Source organism: Musa acuminata, chromosome BXJ1-3 (assembly GCF_036884655.1).
Source record: "Musa acuminata AAA Group cultivar baxijiao chromosome BXJ1-3, Cavendish_Baxijiao_AAA, whole genome shotgun sequence".
NCBI lineage: Eukaryota > Viridiplantae > Streptophyta > Magnoliopsida > Zingiberales > Musaceae > Musa > Musa acuminata.
The window spans coordinates 9,309,185-9,330,026 of NC_088329.1; the positions used below are offsets into that span (position 1 = coordinate 9,309,185).

General features: G+C 38.3%; 3 protein-coding genes across 3 annotated transcripts; 2 read left to right on the forward strand and 1 right to left on the reverse strand.

Annotated features, from left to right (window-relative positions):
* Positions 1-7,290: 7,290 nt before the first annotated feature.
* Positions 7,291-9,284, forward strand: LOC135622166 (pentatricopeptide repeat-containing protein At1g08070, chloroplastic-like). The gene has a single exon (XM_065123814.1). It carries the CDS (start codon positions 7,440-7,442, stop codon positions 9,102-9,104), a length of 1,665 nt encoding a protein of 554 aa, XP_064979886.1. The 5' UTR covers positions 7,291-7,439; the 3' UTR covers positions 9,105-9,284.
* A 215-nt stretch (positions 9,285-9,499) lies between these two features.
* On the reverse strand, positions 9,500-12,965 carry LOC103978020 (membrane magnesium transporter). The gene is made up of 4 exons (XM_009393720.3): positions 12,796-12,965; positions 12,605-12,657; positions 12,309-12,409; positions 9,500-9,892 (listed from the first exon to the last, which is right to left on the reverse strand). Exons 1-4 carry the CDS (start codon positions 12,866-12,868, stop codon positions 9,799-9,801), a joined length of 321 nt encoding a protein of 106 aa, XP_009391995.2. The 5' UTR covers positions 12,869-12,965; the 3' UTR covers positions 9,500-9,798.
* Positions 12,966-14,200: 1,235 nt separating this feature from the next.
* On the forward strand, positions 14,201-16,332 carry LOC135622176 (S-adenosylmethionine synthase-like). Its single transcript, XM_065123820.1, has 2 exons — positions 14,201-14,328; positions 14,866-16,332. The coding sequence occupies exon 2, from the start codon at positions 14,871-14,873 to the stop codon at positions 16,053-16,055; it is 1,185 nt and encodes a 394-aa protein (XP_064979892.1). The 5' UTR covers positions 14,201-14,328; positions 14,866-14,870; the 3' UTR covers positions 16,056-16,332.
* Positions 16,333-20,842: the final 4,510 nt, after the last annotated feature.

Sequence of the window (20,842 nt, forward strand, 5' to 3'; positions counted from 1 at the left end):
TGGGCATCTCCTTCTTGATCAAAGTCATTTTTATGATCTGCAAGGTTGATATTGTTAGTCATAAGTGTCCTACAAGCCAATCACATGAGTGATGACACATGTGACATGATACATACTCGTTTTACTTATTATTTATTTCATATTTTTCTCACTTTATATTATCTATTGTATGTATTGTGATGTTCATGGACCTATGCAATGGAAAACGAATCGTGATGAGATCATAATAATAAGACTAATTCGCCTTTAAACACAGACTCTAAATAATCTCGGTTATAGGTCACTCGAGAGAGACATCAAGATGATCGAATAGACTAGTGTGTTGTATACCCGTCCATATGATGGAGGTGACTAGTTTCATAACTGCTCATGTGGGGACACTAGGGATATTGCGTAAGTGCTCATTGGAGAATGAGTTCACTAATTGATCTTCTCATAAAATATTGGATGGTTGATGATACCTCATTAACATATAGTGACTCCATCATTCTAATGGTGTATCTAGTTCTTAGACTTGAAACATTAAGGATATCATGTATGAGTACTCCACTCTTTGATACCGAACTTATAAGTTTGGAAGTTTTAGATCTAGTATAACTGGTTATCGGGAGTGGTAGCCAACCTTACGAGGGCCATTAAGTTTCGATAGAGGATCATTCGCTCTCGATGTCATAAGAGGAATATCTCATATATCATTGCTTAAATAAATCTCTAACTATGATCATTTGAATTTAGAGAGAAAGAATTCTCTAGGAGAATCCGATAAGAGTAAGACTTGAGAAGAAACAGTATGGGCCTGACAGCACCATGCCCAGTATACGATCTCTAGGATATTAGATGGATGAAGGATTATAGGTATATGGTAACTGATGACAAATATGTCCAAAGGATTGGATTCCCTTATATCGTTTGAGGACTGTGATGTAGTGGCCTAGTACGTTCATAGTCGACTAGTCAAGTAAATTATTACGAAGATAATGATTCATTGAGTCAGAAGGAGTTCTAACAGGTATGACTTACAAACAGCTCGATATTAGGCCTAGATGGACATACACATATGATAGGTATTACGACGAGTAGAGGTTCGGATATGAGAAATCTGCTAGAGCCCTTATCTTAATAGATATCCAATAAGATTCTGAATTATTGAATCCTATGGATGAATTCCGATAAGAGCCAATGAGAGATTATTAGGTAGAGATCCAGTAATCTAAAAGGCTTGGGTAGTTGGATGAAGATCCAGTACCAAATAGAGAGGATCCATTAGAGTTAAGTTGGCATGAGTCCTTTATAAATAAGATAAAACCAAAGGACCATTGGCTATACATTTTTAATTGTCACCTCCTATTCTCCTCTTCCCTTCTCCTCCTTAGCCAACAACCCCTATTTGGGGTGTGTGGATAGCAAGAAGGGTTGGCCTATTCTTTATTGCATAGTGCGTGTAGTGAGAAGATTTAAGCAACGATTTGAGGGGCGTCTTCCCAACCCATGTCGTGTGGATCATCGCTAGAGAGGAGGACAATTGACCTCCTTCATCCTCTCTCACAAATTTGTAGGTTTTCAAAGATATATGATCTCCCTAGATAATACATCTTTCTTATACGTATAATTTTTAATTTAGTGAGTTTTTATGCATCAATCTTCGCACGACGATAATATACTATTTTTTCATAGAAATCTAAGATTTTTTATTTCTGTTCTTCCACTACGCATGTGATATCACCCCAGATTTACCAACATATAGTCTTTCAAGCATGACACTTGTTGGAATGATGACCAACATTTGAAAGGCTTCCCAACTAAGGGTCGAGCATATAGATTATTTGTGGTAGTCAAAATATACTTAGCTTGCCTTATTATTCCTTCCGTATTTATATCTTAATTTGTATGTTGTATTGACTTAGTTACAACTTACTTCTCTTTATTAAGAATATGTCATATTATTAGAGTAGAGAATTACCAAGTAGTAATTTGAGGTCGAGTTAACAACATTTTAGTTATTAATGTCGAGTTACATCTGGTATACATATCAGACTTAAAGATATTTTATCTTGAATTACAAAATTTAGTCTATTGACATACCTTGTTATTTGTTGGTCTTCTAACTTTGATAAGTTGTATCTTGCTGAAAGGCGTAAGATTTTATCAATACTCTCGGTTACAAATCAAGTGCCTTGGATGCAATTTTTGTATTATTGGAATAATAGTTGTTTATAGTATGGGTGTAGGAATCTTCTTTTGAGAAGTTGTTTCATCTTCCGCCAAGTCTGATGCCTTTCCTTGTCTTCTTCGGTTATTCTATAATGTATCCCACTAAGCTGTTGTACCTCATTTCAACTTGCATGCAATAAGGTTGACTTGATTGTGATCATGAATATCCATGACCTCAAAGAAATTCTCTACTTCATAACTCCAATCAAGAAAAGCTTTAATGCTGAGATAGCCATTTAACTTAGGGAGGTCTCCTTTGAGATGATAATATTTAAATAGCCTATATCATATTGGTGGTGCTTAGTGTCTTCTATATCTTTCGCTGTCATTTTCTGAGTTATCATTGTACATTGTTGGTTGTTGTGGGTAGATAGTACCATGTTGGTGAAAGTGTCGAGATTAAATTGCACCCGTACCTCTTCTTTGGTTGGTTCTGTAATAGCCCACAATTACTTTTTCTTCGTCTGATTCATCTTCATATGCTGGTTGTTTACATTGAATTACAGGCTCATGTCGATGATTAGACTAGCAATAAGCATCAACTCTGCACAATTGATCCTATCATTATCACAAACTCTATTAGTGTGTAAACCCAAGTTAGCAAGCATATCATGAATCTCTCATGGTTCTCAGGTCATCCTCGCTTCTTGCACTTCAAACATTACCCATAGGGATGGCACTCCTCGATCATTACTGTTGGGGTTGTTATCATCACCTCCATCACGAAGGTCATCATCGTCAAACTTGCCACTACCATGATCGATAATGTCATTGTCACTAGCACTATTATTGTTATAGGGTTGTACTTAGCAAATTAAGTTTCTGATACACAAGGTTCACTATACGTAGCGAGTATAAAGCACACGACAAACCTACTATGCTAACACCAAGAGCAAGGCTATGATACCACAGGACGAAAGCTAAAATAGAAAATTATTACTAGAAACCTTCAAAGATTGCTTTTTTTTAATGATCTCATTGGTTTAGATAAGACATTTATTTATATTAGTTTTAGATTTTCAAAACTAGCTAGCTAACAAAAGAAACTCGAAACATAAAAATTAACAATTGTGAGATAAATAAAAGTGATAATTAGATAATTTATTTATTTTTATTTTTGAAAATAGTGTGCTTCCGTTTGCTCCGCCATAAATGATTTATTGAAGTCGGGAGACTATGTGTTGGCTGATAGAAAGCTAATTTCCAAGACTCTCTAGCTTTCTCTCCGGGCGTGGAAGAGCGAAGGCTGACGTGATCTTTGATCACCTCTAACTGAGACTTCCTCCGGTGAAGCTTCATCATCCTACAAGTTTTCCTTTTCGCATGACAACTTCGCTAACTTTTGTCTTTAGCTTCGGATCAAGAAGTCAAATTTACTGATTATTTCTTGTGGCAGATTAGGTTACCCATAGCCAAAGGTCAACCGGTGGAGGTCAATTTATGCTACAAGAACATTTCTGTAGATATCTGACCTCTCCTACAGCTTCAGGCTCAATCTTTAGCTTTAAATTCTATTTGCCTGCATGCAGACACAGTGGAGCTTAAGGGAAACCGAAGAGATCCAAATGAGAGATCAGATAGACGTCGGGATATGCTAAAGAGAGACAGATATGATATAGTTGGCGACAACTTGGTTATTGCCCCCCCCCCCCCCAAAAAGAAAAGATTAGCTACTTTATGATCTATGGCATGCAGCAGCTCTTGTTTTATGTATTTGATAAAGGGAACTGAACTAATCTTCCATCACCATCACACCACACTGGCTTATTACTTTTCCACTCAAGGACTTAGTAGACCTACTCCCGACACTATTGAATTCAAATGTCATAAATAAATCTTAATGTTAACTCTTCACACTGTAAAGAATGCTTTGACAATATTGTTCCTTCAGAGAAAGATCTTTACTAAAGAAGACATCCATCTTTCCACTGTAGGAAAGGTGCAGATCCTCTGCAAGCTCTAGTCCATGGTGATGCCTCAGCTTTCTTGCTTGGAAGTAATGCTCAACTTTTAGGTATGATGCAAGTCAATGCAAGAGGTGAAAGGCGGGTAAAAAGATTGAGTTGCAGAGCTGCCATTTACTGGTGCCAAGGAGATATATTCTACAGATAGAATCATGGTGTTTGCTTCATGTGTGATTTCAATCATCATCATTCCAATCACAAACCGTCCAGTTTCTACTTGCAAGAGAATCACAAGGAACAGCAAACAAAATGTCATCGGCTCATATGGGTTTTGCTTCTCCAGTTCCTAAAAACCTCTGACGTTGTTTTCCTTGTCGTTAGCGACTCTTATCGCATCCGCACGCGCCACCCTTTGAGCCGCCATGAACTCATCCCACGCAACCTTCCATCCTCCACCTCAAACAAGATGACTTATTTAATACCTGCTGCAACCACTGCGTACCGTCTTTCCCTGAGCGTCCATCTGCACCCGCCCAATAATGCTTCGGGGACGTGTTCTTTATGAAGCCAAAGAAAGATGATTCAACTCTATGGTTAGAGAAACCCTAGTTGTTCTTGCAGAAAGTCTTGGTGTTTATCCACATTATTATATTACTGACAGCTCCCTGCACAGGGAGGATGAATCTTGTGGGGCCAACAAGCTTGCTCGTTGTCTTCTGTAAGTGGGGCTGGTATTTGCTGCCAACGGAAGCACATAGCGTCTTGTTAGTGATCTACTTACGTATTGCACGGAGGAAACGGATGGCACGTCTTCTACGTAATTCTTTCAGCCATGACGTTGCCATGTACCGGTTGCTGCTTCCCAATAGTTAAGCTTCACAGGTAGAGTCTCAAAGTTGGATCGATTTGAATTGTTAGATCACAAGGGACTCGAATGAGTTATATATATATATATATATATATATATATATATATATATATATATATATATATATATATATATAGAAAGAAAGAGAGAGAGAGAGAGAGAGTGTGTGTGTGTGTTGACTTGAGAAAAATGATTGCATGTTCATCAAGCGAATGTTGCAAGCTAAGCTGTTTAGGTCAGAAGCACGTGGAAGGGGAAGAGGCTGAACCTTAAGGAGGAGTAGGAGTTAAACAAAAGAACGGGAGAATGCACTGCTTGCAGACTTCGAAGAATACCTCCATTATTGCGATCGCGATCGCCATCGTGACAAACTCGATAGACCGATGGATACTTTTTTGTCTCCCTGATTTCTCCACCGCGATTGGCCGTGTCTCTCGTCGGCTTTAGCATCTCTTTTTCCTGGAGAAACGGGGATCTGCACATGCATCATTGCGTGAGTGAATGGTGCACAGCATGCCAGTGCTAATTACTAGGTCAATGCTCGCATGGCATATTACAGTTGCTGGTGAAGCACAGCGAAGGATTTGAAATGTAGAAGTCAGTGTGGCGTGAGACACTAATATAATGCCCTTAGGACAGGGAATTCCAAGTGGCAACCTGTGGACTTCCAAAGTTGGCCACAAGGAAGACAAGAGTACTTCCAGTGAGATGCATACTCTCTCCGTTGTGCAACCAGAGCATGATGAAGGTCATCGAGAGAGCTCACAGGTTTTCCAGATGGATCTGTTCTCGGTAATGGAGAATGCTTTTGAGTTCTTTTGAGAAGATGGAAGCAAGCATTGAGGACAGCTTTTGACTGGTGGGAAGAGATTGCGATCCATCTCATCTTTCATGACATGAAAGAAAGAAGAGCCTCACTCTTGCTGTCCTTATCCAAGCATCCAACCATCCATACTTCACGTACCTTGCAGAACTAGACGAACATCTTCAGTTTGTACGTATAAAATGCTCAAGATGCTCAATGTTGCTGCAGATCTGCATTCCTGTGTGTATCATCATGCCAGCCCCCCAGTACATGAACATTAGCAAAGCCTTGGTCGAAAGAGATGAGCAGAGTTGGATGACAAGATTCGCTGCTCCACTAAGCCTTTCCTTCGCCTGAAGCAACATGCCAAAAGCAACACAAAAATGAGGCTGACAGATGTGAAAAAGAGGTCGACAAGCCGCTTTGTCCTTTCTCCTACGTTCGGCCCATGTTTGAATCATTGTGAGTCGTAGTGAAAGCTTGTTTGATTGCAGACAGATTGCTTAACCTGCACATTGAATTGCTTGTTTCAATAAATGCTGTACGGTTTCTGCAAGTTGGAAGTGGAGAAGCTACCAAGTGTCATCGAGGAGGCTACTTTTTCTCTATTTATCTTGGCCTTCCAGGTCGAGGATGCACCTCTTTTCTCCTTTGCTCTGCACCACCCACACTGCATTCACCAACATCCCTAATCAATTATCATCATCATTATAATCACTATAACCTAAAATCATCACTTCCACCAGGCATCATCACACTCTGCCTGATAGAGAAAATGGTTTTGCATTTATCATCAACATATGTGTCATTAAAAAAGTTAGATATTATGCATAAACACCTCTATGAATTACAGATATACATATATTTTTAAAATTTTAAAAATAAAATTATATTATTTTAATTTTTAATTAAAAATAGAAAATTGATGATTCGAACCGGAACCGAAATCATCTAAATCGGAATCGATTGTTCCAGTTTGATTCCATAATCAAAATTTAGATGATTCGATTCTAATTTTTAGTTTGGAGAAATTGAAATTGATACTTTCGGAACTACGATTGGGCCTATTGTAACTTTAAACCACGAGTTTACGTTACGATGCACTTTTCAGGTTACTTAGTCGATGATTCAATTCAATGCATTTGAGACAAACGTCCAGAGAAAGAAAGTAGCATAAAAGTTAAGATTGAACATCACCACGTGAAAAAGTTGTCAGCCGAGGATAAGTTACATCTGTTGAACATTTTGGAAAACTCATTTGCACGCAGAAACTTGCAACCTCTCATCTCTTTCGGCTCATATACGATTTGATTGATTGGACCCCCATCAGCCCTGCAAGGTAAACAGGCAAATCATTGGCAAGATGAAAATAGATGTCTCTCTCTCTCTCTCTCTCGATCCTTCAACTTCTCATTATTGCGTTAGCTGCCCAGAAAAAGAAGTGACTGCATAACAGTGATGCAAAGGAGAAGTCCAGCTGAGAAGCCCACATAAGAAGGTTGCGCACCAACGAAGCCCAGATGAGAAGCCACTCACTGCTAATAGTGATGCAGTCGTGTCGTTGACTTGACCTTTCGGTCGTCAAAATAAAGAGACTGGACTACTGTGTGCATGTAGGTACGCAACATATCAAGCCGCGGTTTGTAGAGGCATGTCGACGCCATTGCCTCAGCATCAACTGTTCGTTCCATCTCGCCCGCAACGGCAACGCGGAAGCCCTCGTGCGACAAGGGTTCGTGGGAGGACTCTCCCCGCGCTTCTCACAACCGGAAGAGCACCCGAAGGAAACAATCCTCCTCCCGACCCAACCGTCAACTTCCATCGGCTTCTCTCTTCGGGGGCCCTCGAGCCTGAACATATCGCCTTCCCTTCCCTGTTCAAAACCTGCTGCGGCTTCCGCGCTGCCGAGGAAGGGCGGCAGCTCCATGGGCAGGCTGTCAAAAGAGGCCTCCTCCTCTCGGACGTCTTCGTTCAGAGATCCCTGCTCAGGATGTACGCTAGGTTTCTTGCTTGTGATGACGCGCTCAAGGTGTTCGAACGATGCTCCCAACCGGACATCGTCTCTTGCAACGATTTGATCGTGGGGTTGTGTAGGATCGGGGATTTGGATGCTGCAAGAAAGGTGTTCGATGGAATGGCTGATAGGAATGTGGTCTCTTGGAGCGTCATGGTTGATGGGTACTCGAGGAACGGGTCGCTGGGGATTGCACAGGAGCTCTTCGATGCGATGCCCGAGAGGAACCAGTTCTGTTGGAACTCGTTGATTTCTGGGTACTTGAGATGCGGTCACGTTGAGGTTGCTCGAAGGATCTTTGATCGAATGAGGACTCAGAGGGGTGTCGTCACTTGGACGGCTATGATTTCGGGCTATGTGCAGAATTCACAGTATAAGGAGGCATTGGACCTGTTCCTCGAGATGCAAGTCGCGGGCGTCCCGCCGAACAAAGTCACCATTGTGAGCGTCCTTCCGGCAGTCACGGAGCTTGGTGCTCTTGATCAGGGGCGATGGATCCATGCCTATTTGGACAAGATGGGTGTAGAAGTCGACTCGGTACTTGCATCCGCTCTCGTGGATATGTACTCCAACTGTGGCTGCATTGGGGATGCCATTTACGTCTTCGAGAAGCTCGAGCACAAGGAGTTGTCAGCTTGGAACTCCATCATCTCAGGCCTTGCAGCTCACGGTCGTGGAAGAGATGCCCTCCACCTGTTCTACAGAATGCAGGATGACTTCCAAATGATCCCCAACGATGTCACGTTTACTGCCATTTTAAGTGCTTGCAGCCATGCAGGTCTTGTAGAGGAGGGGCGCAGGCTGTTCCATCTCTTTACGGAGCATTACAGGTTGAAACCAAACATAAGACATTACGGGTGCATGGTTGATGTCTTGGCACGTGCGGGGTGCCTAAAAGAGGCCGTGGAGTTTGTGGAGACCATGCCGGTCGAGCCTAATTCGGTCATCTGGAAGTCGCTAATCAGTGCTTGCAGAATTCACAAGAACGTTGGACTGGCTGACCGTATATGGAGAAAGATAACTGAATCGGGTCTTCGAGACAGTGGTGCTTGCGTTTTGATGTCTAATATCCTTAAGGATGTTGGTCGACCTGATGATGCAGGCAAAGTGAGAAAGCAGATGAATGATTTGCAGGTGAAAAAGGTTGCAGGCTGCAGTTGGCTTGAGTTGGATGGAGTGATTCATGAATTCTTGACGGGCAGAGAGAGCTTTCATGCTCAAGGCATGCAGATTCGTAGTTTGTTATACGAGATGCAGGAGATGATCAAACTGGAGGAATATAATATAGATAACTTGAATTAGTTGAACAACAGGGTAAGAGTACAGTGTTCTGGAGTAAATGTCTCATGAATTAATGTAGATAATATCTGATACAGTCGCATTTCTCGCACTTGAGTACGTCTTCATATAATACTAATACTCGGGCGTAAACTGTACTTACTTTTTAAGATTTAAGGTACGTACGGCATTTAAATTGCATAAGCTCTCTCACATGGTTATGTGCTACATTTTTCAATCTTCATGTGATTCAATTCAACCATTAATTATCAAACAAGAGTCGACCTACATTGGCTTCTAACATCGGAGTGAGATTTCAAGGTTAATTGACAAACATCCCAAGATTTGTCATCAACTCCTTGAACCATCTTTCGGTTTAGATTTGATGCCACTCCATCAAAACCATTTACAGGAGTTCATGGGAGCAAAGCAACATCTATCGATCAAAAGAAATATTCGTTTAGGCTGCCACGTACAAATAAACTAAAGCTTCACTAGAACAGGAAATTTTATGGATGTCACGAAGTTCACGAGTAACTAAGTTCAATGGACACACTGGCATTCCAAAATTAATAAACTACTACACGAAGCGAAGTGTGGAAATTATCAACATACGGTTCATGTTTTAGAGAATGAAACCTACCTCACACCGATTTAGGTGGATTGTGATGAAGCTGGACAGGAGGTCCGATTCCTCGTGCCTTAAGGGGGAAAAGACCTACTTTTTCAACTTGTACTCCGCATTACACGGAAACACTTTGCCACGGTGATTGAAGATCATGAAATCCAGGTTTGTTGGTAAGGACACGATCCTGCAGTTCACATTCAAAACAGCTTCCTATAAGCATGAAATGTATCAAGATAGACACCATGATAGAATAAATTGAATTTTCATGAATGCCACAACTGTCAGGTGATAGATGACTTTTACGTATGAATTCTGAACACCTCATCCTGATGTACCCATGAATTAATTAAGTCTACGCGATTGCAGGCTGAAAGTTGAGAACGAAGTGGGATGTGCGACATTACACATGCATGAGATGCTATTTTTATAAACCAGATGCAAAGTGAGGAACAACTGCATTATAGTTGACAAGGTTGCTTCATTCATAACATGCAGTTTATAGTTCATAAACAACAACTTAAGTCATTTGGCATGCATATTACTGTTCATTTAAACCACTAGATATGCATGGCACAATACAATAAATCCGTAAGAGAAAAACCCTGTAAACTTGACAGCAATCTACACACTGCAACTACAGCACATGGTTTTGATTATCTACAGTTATTCTACAATGATAACTGCAAGATTCAACCAACATCATAGATAGGATAATATATTCTATGCTGGACTCGGAAATAATATACATAACAGATTGATGAAGCACATAGTGACTAATCCTCGATAAGTAACATCTATTTAATTATTCTAATTTCATGACAACCTACATTATCAAGCATCATCAGCGGTTGCCTGATGCTGCTTCTAAAAGATTACTATTTCTTTGGAACCTAAATTTCCAAGCAAAGATAAAAAGTAATTTGATGTCTTATTTTTCTACTTACAGTCCTGCTCCTTTTCATTTGTCAAACTCAACTCGTAACTTTGGACTCGATTAAATGGAAAAAGATAATGTGACTAAAGAAGTTGGAACCAAAGACAGTATTGTCAACGTGGAAAAAAATCTTAGTACAGTTATTTATATCTGAGTTTGTCTCTTCTATTGTCATCACTTCTAACTGTGTACAGTGTTCTCAGCAAGCGAATTGCTCAATACAATATTGAGCCAGTAGATTATTCAAGACACTGCAGATGATATTATACTATAACCCTCCGTGTATGCTGAAGCTTGTCAAGAAGCTAAATCAGGTGTTTAGAGTGATCTGTTTTAATAAACACAATAGGGTTTTGAGCTGGGTAAGGTACAAATTCTCACTATCTTTTTTTCTTTGGGAAACATGACATTTGCAATCTGATCTATATGATTTAATCAACCTGGTGCTGATAACTTTGACTTAAACATGTCAGGTCATGTTGACATCAGGTTGCTCCATATGAGGTACCGGTCCAGAAAAGTACACCTTTCATGATCTTTAATTATCAATATACAAAAGTGTAATTTACCTCATCTGGTCAAAGTGGCAGTCCTCTCTTAGCCATTGTAAGCCAATGTCCCATATCATCTAAAATTCTAAATAACCATACAGCAAGAAGAGACTTTGAAGAAGCGAACCCATCAGAAGTTATTGTACCACTCAAGATCACAATATGATCTTATCTCCATTTTCATTCTTCATCTACCATAATCCAGATCCATAATATGCACAAAATTAATTTTAATTTAAGACTCTCTACAAAGTTCCTTTCTTTAGTACATCTTACACTACACCAATTTATCTTTGGTAGGAACATGAACATTTGGTTTAACCAAATGAGTAGTATGCAGAAAAACTAAGCTATATGGAATTAAAAAAGGGCACAAAGCAAAGCAAAAAAGAGGAGAAAATAATAGAAGGCTGTGATGAACAGGAATCATCCTTGGAGAAAGAGCACGAGGGGAAAAATTGGTTCCCTCCTGACAACTCAAAGAACATATTTGTAATAGAGTCATAAGCATAAAAATATTCATTCCTAAAAAGGCATTTTATATGTCCTAGCCATAGAAACTTACTGGACATACGAAGTAAGCCGGTGATTCTGAACCATCACCTCCTTCCAACTGGTGCATCTAAGTGTCATTTTTCCTTTTCTATGTTTGTCTTTTATTTTTTGTTTATGTTCTCATCCATTAGTGGGATTATTAAATACTCAAACAGATGCAATCACAAGTATGAAACTTCTTTATTTTTTTCTCATCTTAAATAAGTACCAACCCTAGCCACATCACTCTGATTCCATCCCATATGAACCCCTGGAACACTATATTTCTACTATGGCATCAAATTTGGTAGAGCCCATATTAATATCTAGATAAAGAAATGCCTATGAAAGGAAACATCAAACTAATGTTAGTTTTGAAACATATTGATCAAGTACCAGCAGGTACTATGAGTAAAAAAATTATACATATTAAATCAATATACCATGACAATGATCGCTTAATTTTCCTGTACTGACTAAACTACATTGGAGCAGATTATATATAAAGCAGCTTGCCGAATTTGCCAATCACAACAAGATGTAGAATGAAAACTATCTAAATCATGCAGATACACAAATACCTATTTTCTTCAGAATCAGGATGTATGGATCTAAATTTTGCAGGAGCCGCCAGAGCCGCCCATATGCAGAAAGCCAACCCCAGTAGTAGCTCGACCACAACCTAAGAGAACAATCCGATGATCCATAAACACCAAATCAAAAGGAATATTATTAATATGACAGCGATGATTCATAGCCATGGGAACTCCACATCAAATACATCATAGATCCAAAGATACTAGAATTGAAAAGGAATCACCGCAAAGAGAAATTACATGAATAAAAAAGGAAACTAGGAAAAGGATCTGAATCTTACGTTCATCGGAGGACGCGAGAACTCTTCTTCCACGATCTTCAGCATCCCTCTGTCTATATTTCAAATCGACGTAAGAACAGATACAAGAAATTGAAGCGAGAACATCCGAAACATCGGGTGTGGACCAAATCATATTTCGATCCGATCACGGCAACAAAAGATAAGAAGAAGAAGAATGGGTAGGACTTTACATTGGATGGTGGCATAGCCGGCGTGGGCAAGGAGGATGCCTCCGAGGATCCCAACCATGAATCCAACTCTCATATCCACCGAGGCTCTTCTCGATCCCTTCCGCTCTTCGCCTCGATCTCTCTCCGACGCGCGGACAAGGGTTTGGGATTTGGGAGGAACAGGTGGCAACGAAATCGCAATGGTTTTCTACCGTCGTTAACCCGATCCAGCCGGAAATTATTGGACCGGTTGTTGTTGGACCCGGTCGAAGCCCAAAATGTAGTGTTTGAGCCCAATCTCTATTGTCATTGCTCTCTGATTGCTTGCATCAAATTTACTTTTTCCAATGGAGTTTTTTTATTTTTTATTTGCTTAAAAAATAAGATTATTTTTAGCCTTGTTCCAATGGCCTCATCATATTTTTTATTTGGATCAAAGTATGTTTAAATTATTCACTAAAACATGTAGATTACAGTAAAGTTACAGCTTCCACTGGTGGGTCGAGTAATCAAGTCATCTCATCACCTCAGCTTCATTTAGATCTTGTGGCACAAACTTGCATTTGGAGCCTTTGATACGTCCTTGTGTGATTTCACCGGAAACCACAAGTTGGTGTCTCATCTAACTTGGGCACCGAGTAGGATTGAAGTTCACGCCGGAGCAAGCCAATTCTACAAAGTGGTCTGTGAAGACACCACTTCTTCTTTCTGATACTCTTCCTCTTACCATCATCCCAGCTTTCCGGTGAAGTCAAAGTTGGTGTGAAGTAGACAACGGAGGTCAAACTGTGGCACTCTCGCTGGCTGCAGCCGCTGGCTTTAAGCCAAAGCATTAGCTTCCATGTGCTGGTTGGAGACTTTAGTCGTAGCAATTCAATAATATTTTTCAACTCTATGAATATTTATAAAATAATTAAATTCTAATTATAATTTTTTTAACCAGAAATTCGAAAATACTTTATCAATCCAACAACATATTGAAACTTAAATCTGATCATTGCATCAGTTAGAATATGATAAATATTGGAAAAAAAAAAGTCACTCATTTTTGTCAATAATGATTCTGGAAAAAAAAAAGTCAACCTGAATAGATAATTCAGGTTGAAACCGTGAAATGATAAATACAATTTTGTCAATAATGCTCTATTATTTATAATCCTCCATCACGCCTTTCTATAAGTTTGAAAGTCCTAATAGATTACTCTCCACGTGGCAACAAATGGTTCACGTCTTGGCTGTTTTGCGTTCCACATTCCACACACACACATGGGGATCTGAGCCGGTAAGCAGTGAGGGAGCCGAATGAGCCGAGAGCCGATTGAACCTGGTGCGCTTGTGGGTCCAGGTGGGTGTTAGGTGAAGCCCCAGATAAAGCCGCTTACTGGAGCGCACCTAGACAGGACCGTGAGCCGCGTGACCCAATCGAATCGAATCGGACGGCCGCGATTCGATCACAGGCGCCATCGAATCTTTAAATACCGGTCAGGGCCGATGCGGGCATTCAGCATTCGGGAGGCCGTCTTCCTCAGAGAGCTCAAAGCGGCGCCAGATCTGGTGAGCTAATCTCCCTTGGACTCTCCAGATCTCGTTTCTCCTTTTCTTTTCATTTCCTGTGATGGGCGCTGCCTTGGTTTCGTTCGTGAACTCGCTCTTTTCATTTCCTGTGACGGGCGTTGCCTTGGTTTCGTTCCTCAACACGTTCAGTTTCCCTGAACCGATGGATCTGATTTAGGGTGTAGATGTCTGCGTGTACCTTCGAAGTTTGATCCTAATGTATTTGTTGTAGTGGCGATAGGGTTTCAATTTCTGCGATTTCCGCGTTGTTTTGGCTAGATCTGTGGATTTTTCGATTGTCTTCATTGGTTCTGAAAGAAAAAGTTCTTTTCTTTGAAGTCATCGAGCAAACTGCTCCCTTTCATTTGTTTGTAGCCTGTTGTCTACCTTGGTTTCTGCTTGAAGACCTGCGTGGACTTTGCTCGTGCAGGTTTCGCTTCCGGCTGACTTTTGTGCTTCTAGATTTGACTTCTGCTATTCTTCTTTAGTGTTCTTTCTTACCTACTTGATATATGCTCTATGTGGATCCAACTTTAGGTAAAATGGAGGACACCTTCCTTTTCACCTCTGAGTCTGTCAATGAAGGGCACCCAGACAAGCTCTGTGATCAGATCTCTGATGCAGTTCTTGATGCCTGCCTCGAGCAGGACCCTGACAGCAAGGTTGCCTGTGAGACGTGCACCAAGACCAACATGGTCATGGTCTTTGGTGAGATCACCACAAAGGGCAATATCGACTATGAGAAGATTGTCCGCGACACCTGCCGTGCTATTGGGTTCACATCCGATGATGTAGGCCTCGATGCAGATCGTTGCAAGGTGCTTGTTAACATTGAGCAGCAGTCCCCTGACATTGCCCAGGGTGTCCATGGCCATTTCACCAAGCGCCCTGAGGAGATCGGCGCTGGGGATCAGGGTCACATGTTTGGCTATGCAACAGACGAGACACCTGAGCTGATGCCCCTGAGCCATGTCCTCGCTACAAAACTTGGAGCTCGCCTCACCGACGTCCGCAAAAATGGAACTTGTCCATGGTTGAGGCCCGATGGTAAGACCCAGGTTACCGTCGAGTACCGCAATGACCACGGTGCCATGGTCCCCATTCGTGTGCATACCGTGCTCATCTCCACCCAGCACGATGAGACCGTCACCAATGACGAGATTGCTGCTGACCTGAAGGAGCATGTAATCAAGGTTGTCGTCCCTGAGCAGTATCTCGATGAGAAGACCATCTTCCACCTTAATCCGTCTGGTCGTTTCGTCATTGGCGGACCTCATGGCGATGCTGGGCTTACCGGCCGCAAGATCATTATCGACACCTACGGTGGCTGGGGAGCCCATGGTGGCGGTGCCTTCTCCGGCAAGGATCCAACCAAGGTCGACCGCAGCGGTGCGTACATCGCCAGGCAGGCAGCTAAGAGCATCGTGGCCAATGGACTTGCACGCCGCTGCATCGTCCAGATCTCTTACGCCATCGGTGTTCCTGAACCCCTTTCGGTCTTTGTCGACACTTATGGCACCGGCAAAATCCCCGACAAGGAGATTCTGGAGATAGTGAAGGAGAACTTTGATTTCAGGCCGGGGATGATCACCATTAACCTTGACCTGAAGAGGGGTGGCAATGGCAGGTTCCTCAAGACAGCAGCCTACGGGCACTTCGGCAGGGATGATCCAGACTTCACCTGGGAGGTGGTGAAGCCCCTCAAGTGGGAGAAGCCAGCTGCTTAAATCACCAAATATTGTCATCTTATAATCTAGTGATAATAACCAGAGAATTGCTGCTGCTTATGGTTCTGCTTTCTCTTAACAAGCTTCTAGTCTTTGTCTGTCATCTTCTAGTCTGTCTATCCGTGGGTATAAGATTGTTGCATCTACCGCATTTGTTATGGCATCGTAGGTTTTGAATTGCATGTGTTGGATGTTTATTTGAAGTCCCTCAGCAGCATATTCTCCAGAGACTTGGATTTTCCTATGAATTAATGTTACATGAGATTTAGAATGATCAGATATAGAGTGAAGTGCATCTATGTGCCATTTGTTTGCCATATGAGGTCCATGTATCTTTGCAGCATAAAGAGAAGATTAAGTATTTTATATAATCATATACCACTGCCATCGTTATATGAAAATAATATTTAATATCAAAATTAAAACTAAATAATAAAATATCAAGATTAAGATTATGTATCCTTTTATGTCATTTAAAAAATTTTTATTTGATTTGTAAAAGTAATGTCATCACATTTTTCATCAAGATCATTTCTTAAAAAAAACTTTTTTTTGATCGATGATTGTAATTAGAAATAATTATATATATAATATATCTTACTTAATTAAATACAATCATATAATATAATATTTTTTATAATCCATTAATTGACAAGATATGAATAAATTTAAAATAAAAATATATAAATTTATTTAATAATAATTTTATCCAATTGGATTCTAAAAATTTTGAAAAGAATTTTATAATCTTAAATTTTAAAACAAGCTAATAAATTTAATAAGTATAATAATACTATATCAGGCTCGACTATCAATACGAGTTATAACAATTATATATTATAAAGTATTTTCTAATTTAATCCATAATAACTCATAATTTATTATCACATTCGAATATAATATACAACATAAATATAAATAGGATAATAAAAATAAATAACTTTAATTAGATAAGTATAATAATAATAATAATAATAATAATAATAATATTCACTTAAATATATATCTTCATGGGTTGCTCACAAGTCTAATTATAAAAAAATATATTTTTATATATTTTAATCTATAAAGTATTAGTAAATAGATTAACAATCATCAAAGTGATGCTTAGATTCTCTATCAATACTTACTATTTTTAAACTCTCTAACCACCCGATCTCGATATATTTGGAATCATTAAAGTACTTATTATTCTTAGATAAGTAAATTGCTATAATATAAAATAAAATATTTTTAGTGACCCAATAATTGAGTCGACTATACTAAGACTTTAGATGAAATTTTACAGCTATAAAATTTGATTTGTTGTCTTAAAAAATGTCACAAATTCAACTTTCATCGTTAATAATGTAATAAATGATTGCTTTATATTTTTTCAAGAAATTATTCTTTTAAGTAATATAAATATAAATCTTGAAATTAATTTTCTACTATCGAAGTTATTTGCAAAACTAGTATCTGAATATCTCGTCATTTCAAATTAATTTGATCTCTTGTATGTGAGCATGAAGTCTTTCGTTTCATTTAGATATCTCATCATTTTCTTTATAATTTGTAATATTCCATTCCTGAGTTATTTTGATATCTATTAAGCATTCTAACTATAAAATTAATATCTATCTCGTATAGGTTTAAATATATAATAGGCTTATAATTATATATACAAAAAAATATCATTCATTTAATTTCTTTCTGAGACATTGGTTTTGACTAAATCTTTTATCTTTAGTAATATGTGTATCACTAGTTGAGTAAAACTATAAAATATTATTAATTTAATTACTTTCTAAGTTATTTTAGAAACATTAGTTTTGACTAAATCTTTGACCTTTAGTAATATGTGTACTATTAACTGAGCAAAACAACATACTAAATCTTTTTAAAATTAGGTTAATATATACTTATTGAGATAATCTTAGTAATCTTTGAGATCTATTATTGAAAATTTTAATACCAATAATATAAGTTATCTTATTTATATTAACTATTTTAAAATTCTTGATGAAAAATATCTTGATTTTGTGTAATAAACTAATATTATTACACGTAAATAAAATATAATCTACATATAAGACTAATATAATAAACTTATTTTTTTTTATCTTTACATATATACAATGATTAATAAGATATGCTTTTGCCATATTTCAACTCATGATATCTTATATGAAAGACATTTATCAATTTGATATGATAAGATATGTTTTTACCATATTTCAATATATTTCAAATGATAAGCACATAAGCATTTATAATAAGATGCATTGCATACATTGTCATCAATTTACTAGGTATCATTTCTCCCCTTTTGTCATCAATAAAAATAAGAACAATTCAATAAAGATTCATGCTATATTTCAATTTATATTTAACAATACCAATCATATTTCTAGCATTTATGATATGGTATTATTCAAAAGTTCTCAACATTAAATATTATCAACATTAAAGCGATAACTTCCATCATCTTTTCCCCTTTTTTTCAATCAAGACTTTACATGAAGAAGGAAAGAAAGGAGGAAATCCATTAAAAACCAACTTTGTGAAATGATTTGAATCAAGTCAAAAATGACAAGAGTTTCATTAAATCATGCTTCAATTTTCACAAGGATCAAGATATTCATGTGAAATCAAATCCTCACTCTTGTAAGTGTTCATCTCATACTAAAAAATTCATATAAAATTTTTTTTCATTAAGAAAGAATTCATGTCAAAGAATAAAAAAAATTTCATGAACGATCACATCAAATCCATTTCTCATAAAAAAAATTCATAAGAGTGAAATCCAAGAAAGATGCATTTGTCAATGAATTCCACGTATCCAACATTATTATATGATGGAGCAAGGATATGAAATAAACTTGATATGGCATTAAACTCATGAAAGTTCCATTCAAGAAGATAGTCCGGAAAAGAAATTCATCAAATTCATGCATTCGGACAATTTAACATTCCTAACTTCGCAAATGATCATCAAATAATGCGTCAGGTTATAAATACCAAAAGTTGAATATATCAAGGAATTTTTTTTAGTTAAAAGATTTATCAAGTCTAATTCTTAGAGTGATATATTCATCAAAGTAAGCACAGAATTTCACCATCAAAATAGGCAATATAAGATTACAATATAAAAGAGATCACGATGAAATTTTTGCATCAAAGTAAGTAGCATTTCAAGATTACAAATATCAAGGTAATCAACATAAGATTACAACATAAAAGTAAACATAATATAATAGAGAGATTTCATCGATTGCTCATTTAGGTGGTGGTAAGTTAAAATGTTTAAACAAAATATTAAACTGTCGGTGAATCTACTACAACTTAGTTAAGATTTGATCTTGACATTGTTCAAGTCGATCTTGTCGTTATTCAAAATGATCCATCCGAGTCCCTATGTCGTCGATACATGAGGGAGGTGCTTGCTCTACTAAAGGTGATTCCTCAAAAGGACTAGTTGGAGGAGATTGATTACCCTGGTGTTTTGGGTTGGAGGGGATCAGTCCTTCTAGACAGTCTAGTCCATATACCATTTCTGAATGTACATCGTATCAGTCGAAATAGATTTCTATTTATGATATTAAATCTATCTAGTTTTATAACTTCTTCTTTGGGTGAAATGTCAATATTATAGGCATGGAATAGTCTTGTGATTAAGCCACCATATGGAAGCATTCATGTCCCTTTTTGATCACTCTATCATGTTTTATTGGATTAGGTAACCAAAACAATTATTATGTCATTTCATAATCCAATACATGGTATATAATTTCATTTGGCTTACTTTATTATGATGATATTATTTTGGGAGAATGATACTTATCAGGATGTGATGAAGTATTTTGGTGCTTAAAGGTAGTAAATGTTCGTAGCTTTTTGGAAGAATCGTTAAGTTAGGATTACCAAAAATTGTTCATAAGGCATCAACGTAAGTAGTCCCAACTGTTTCTTCATCCCATTATCCTCTAAAATAACACCCTCTTTCTTTTACCAGAATTCCCATGATGTTACAAATTGTTCTATCCGTAATGGGTATATGATGTCCTAATAGATAGGTAGATACCTTTTCGTTTTCATCTATATGTAAATTATTGTAAAATAGCCTAACAAGACTAGGGTAGATGGGTTCACTTATTTGAAGGATTGGGAGAATATTTAGATTAGCAAACCATTGAATGGGTTCTAAGCCACTTAGTTCCTCTAAACCAATATATTTACCCTTATGAACATTCATAAACTCTGTGGATGAAAATTTAAGGGCATGTTGATTAGAATCGAAAAGTAAGGAGTCATAATTTTTATATAATCTCCTCTTTCCTTTGTCCCTAGAGGATCTTCTAGAAGCCATGAGACTAAACATATAAATGATGAGAAAACTATACATAAGAGGCAAGATCTATCAATAAATTGAAAGAAGAGATTTGAGAATTACCCTTGCAGTGATCTTCTTGAAAGATTGAGATTGATCCTTGGATTTGAAGAAGAGGAGAGTTTCCTAGAGTTTCTAGAGGAGGATCAAGGAGAATGAGGGGTGGAGAGGTATTTAGAGGTGTAAGGAAGGAATGTAGGAGGGCTTGGGGTCGATTCTGCCGCTGGCTCTAAGTGCCTTTTTATAGGGCAGAGGTTGCGGGCGGTGGCACCGTTAATTGGGCGGTGCTACCGCCTACCACCCGTGACAACTGGCAGTGCTATCGCCTGTTGGGCGATGCCACCACCTATAGGCAGTGAGCACTGCTCACATTGGTGTGTGTTGTTGTCATAGGTGATTCCAATTTTGCAAGATTTTT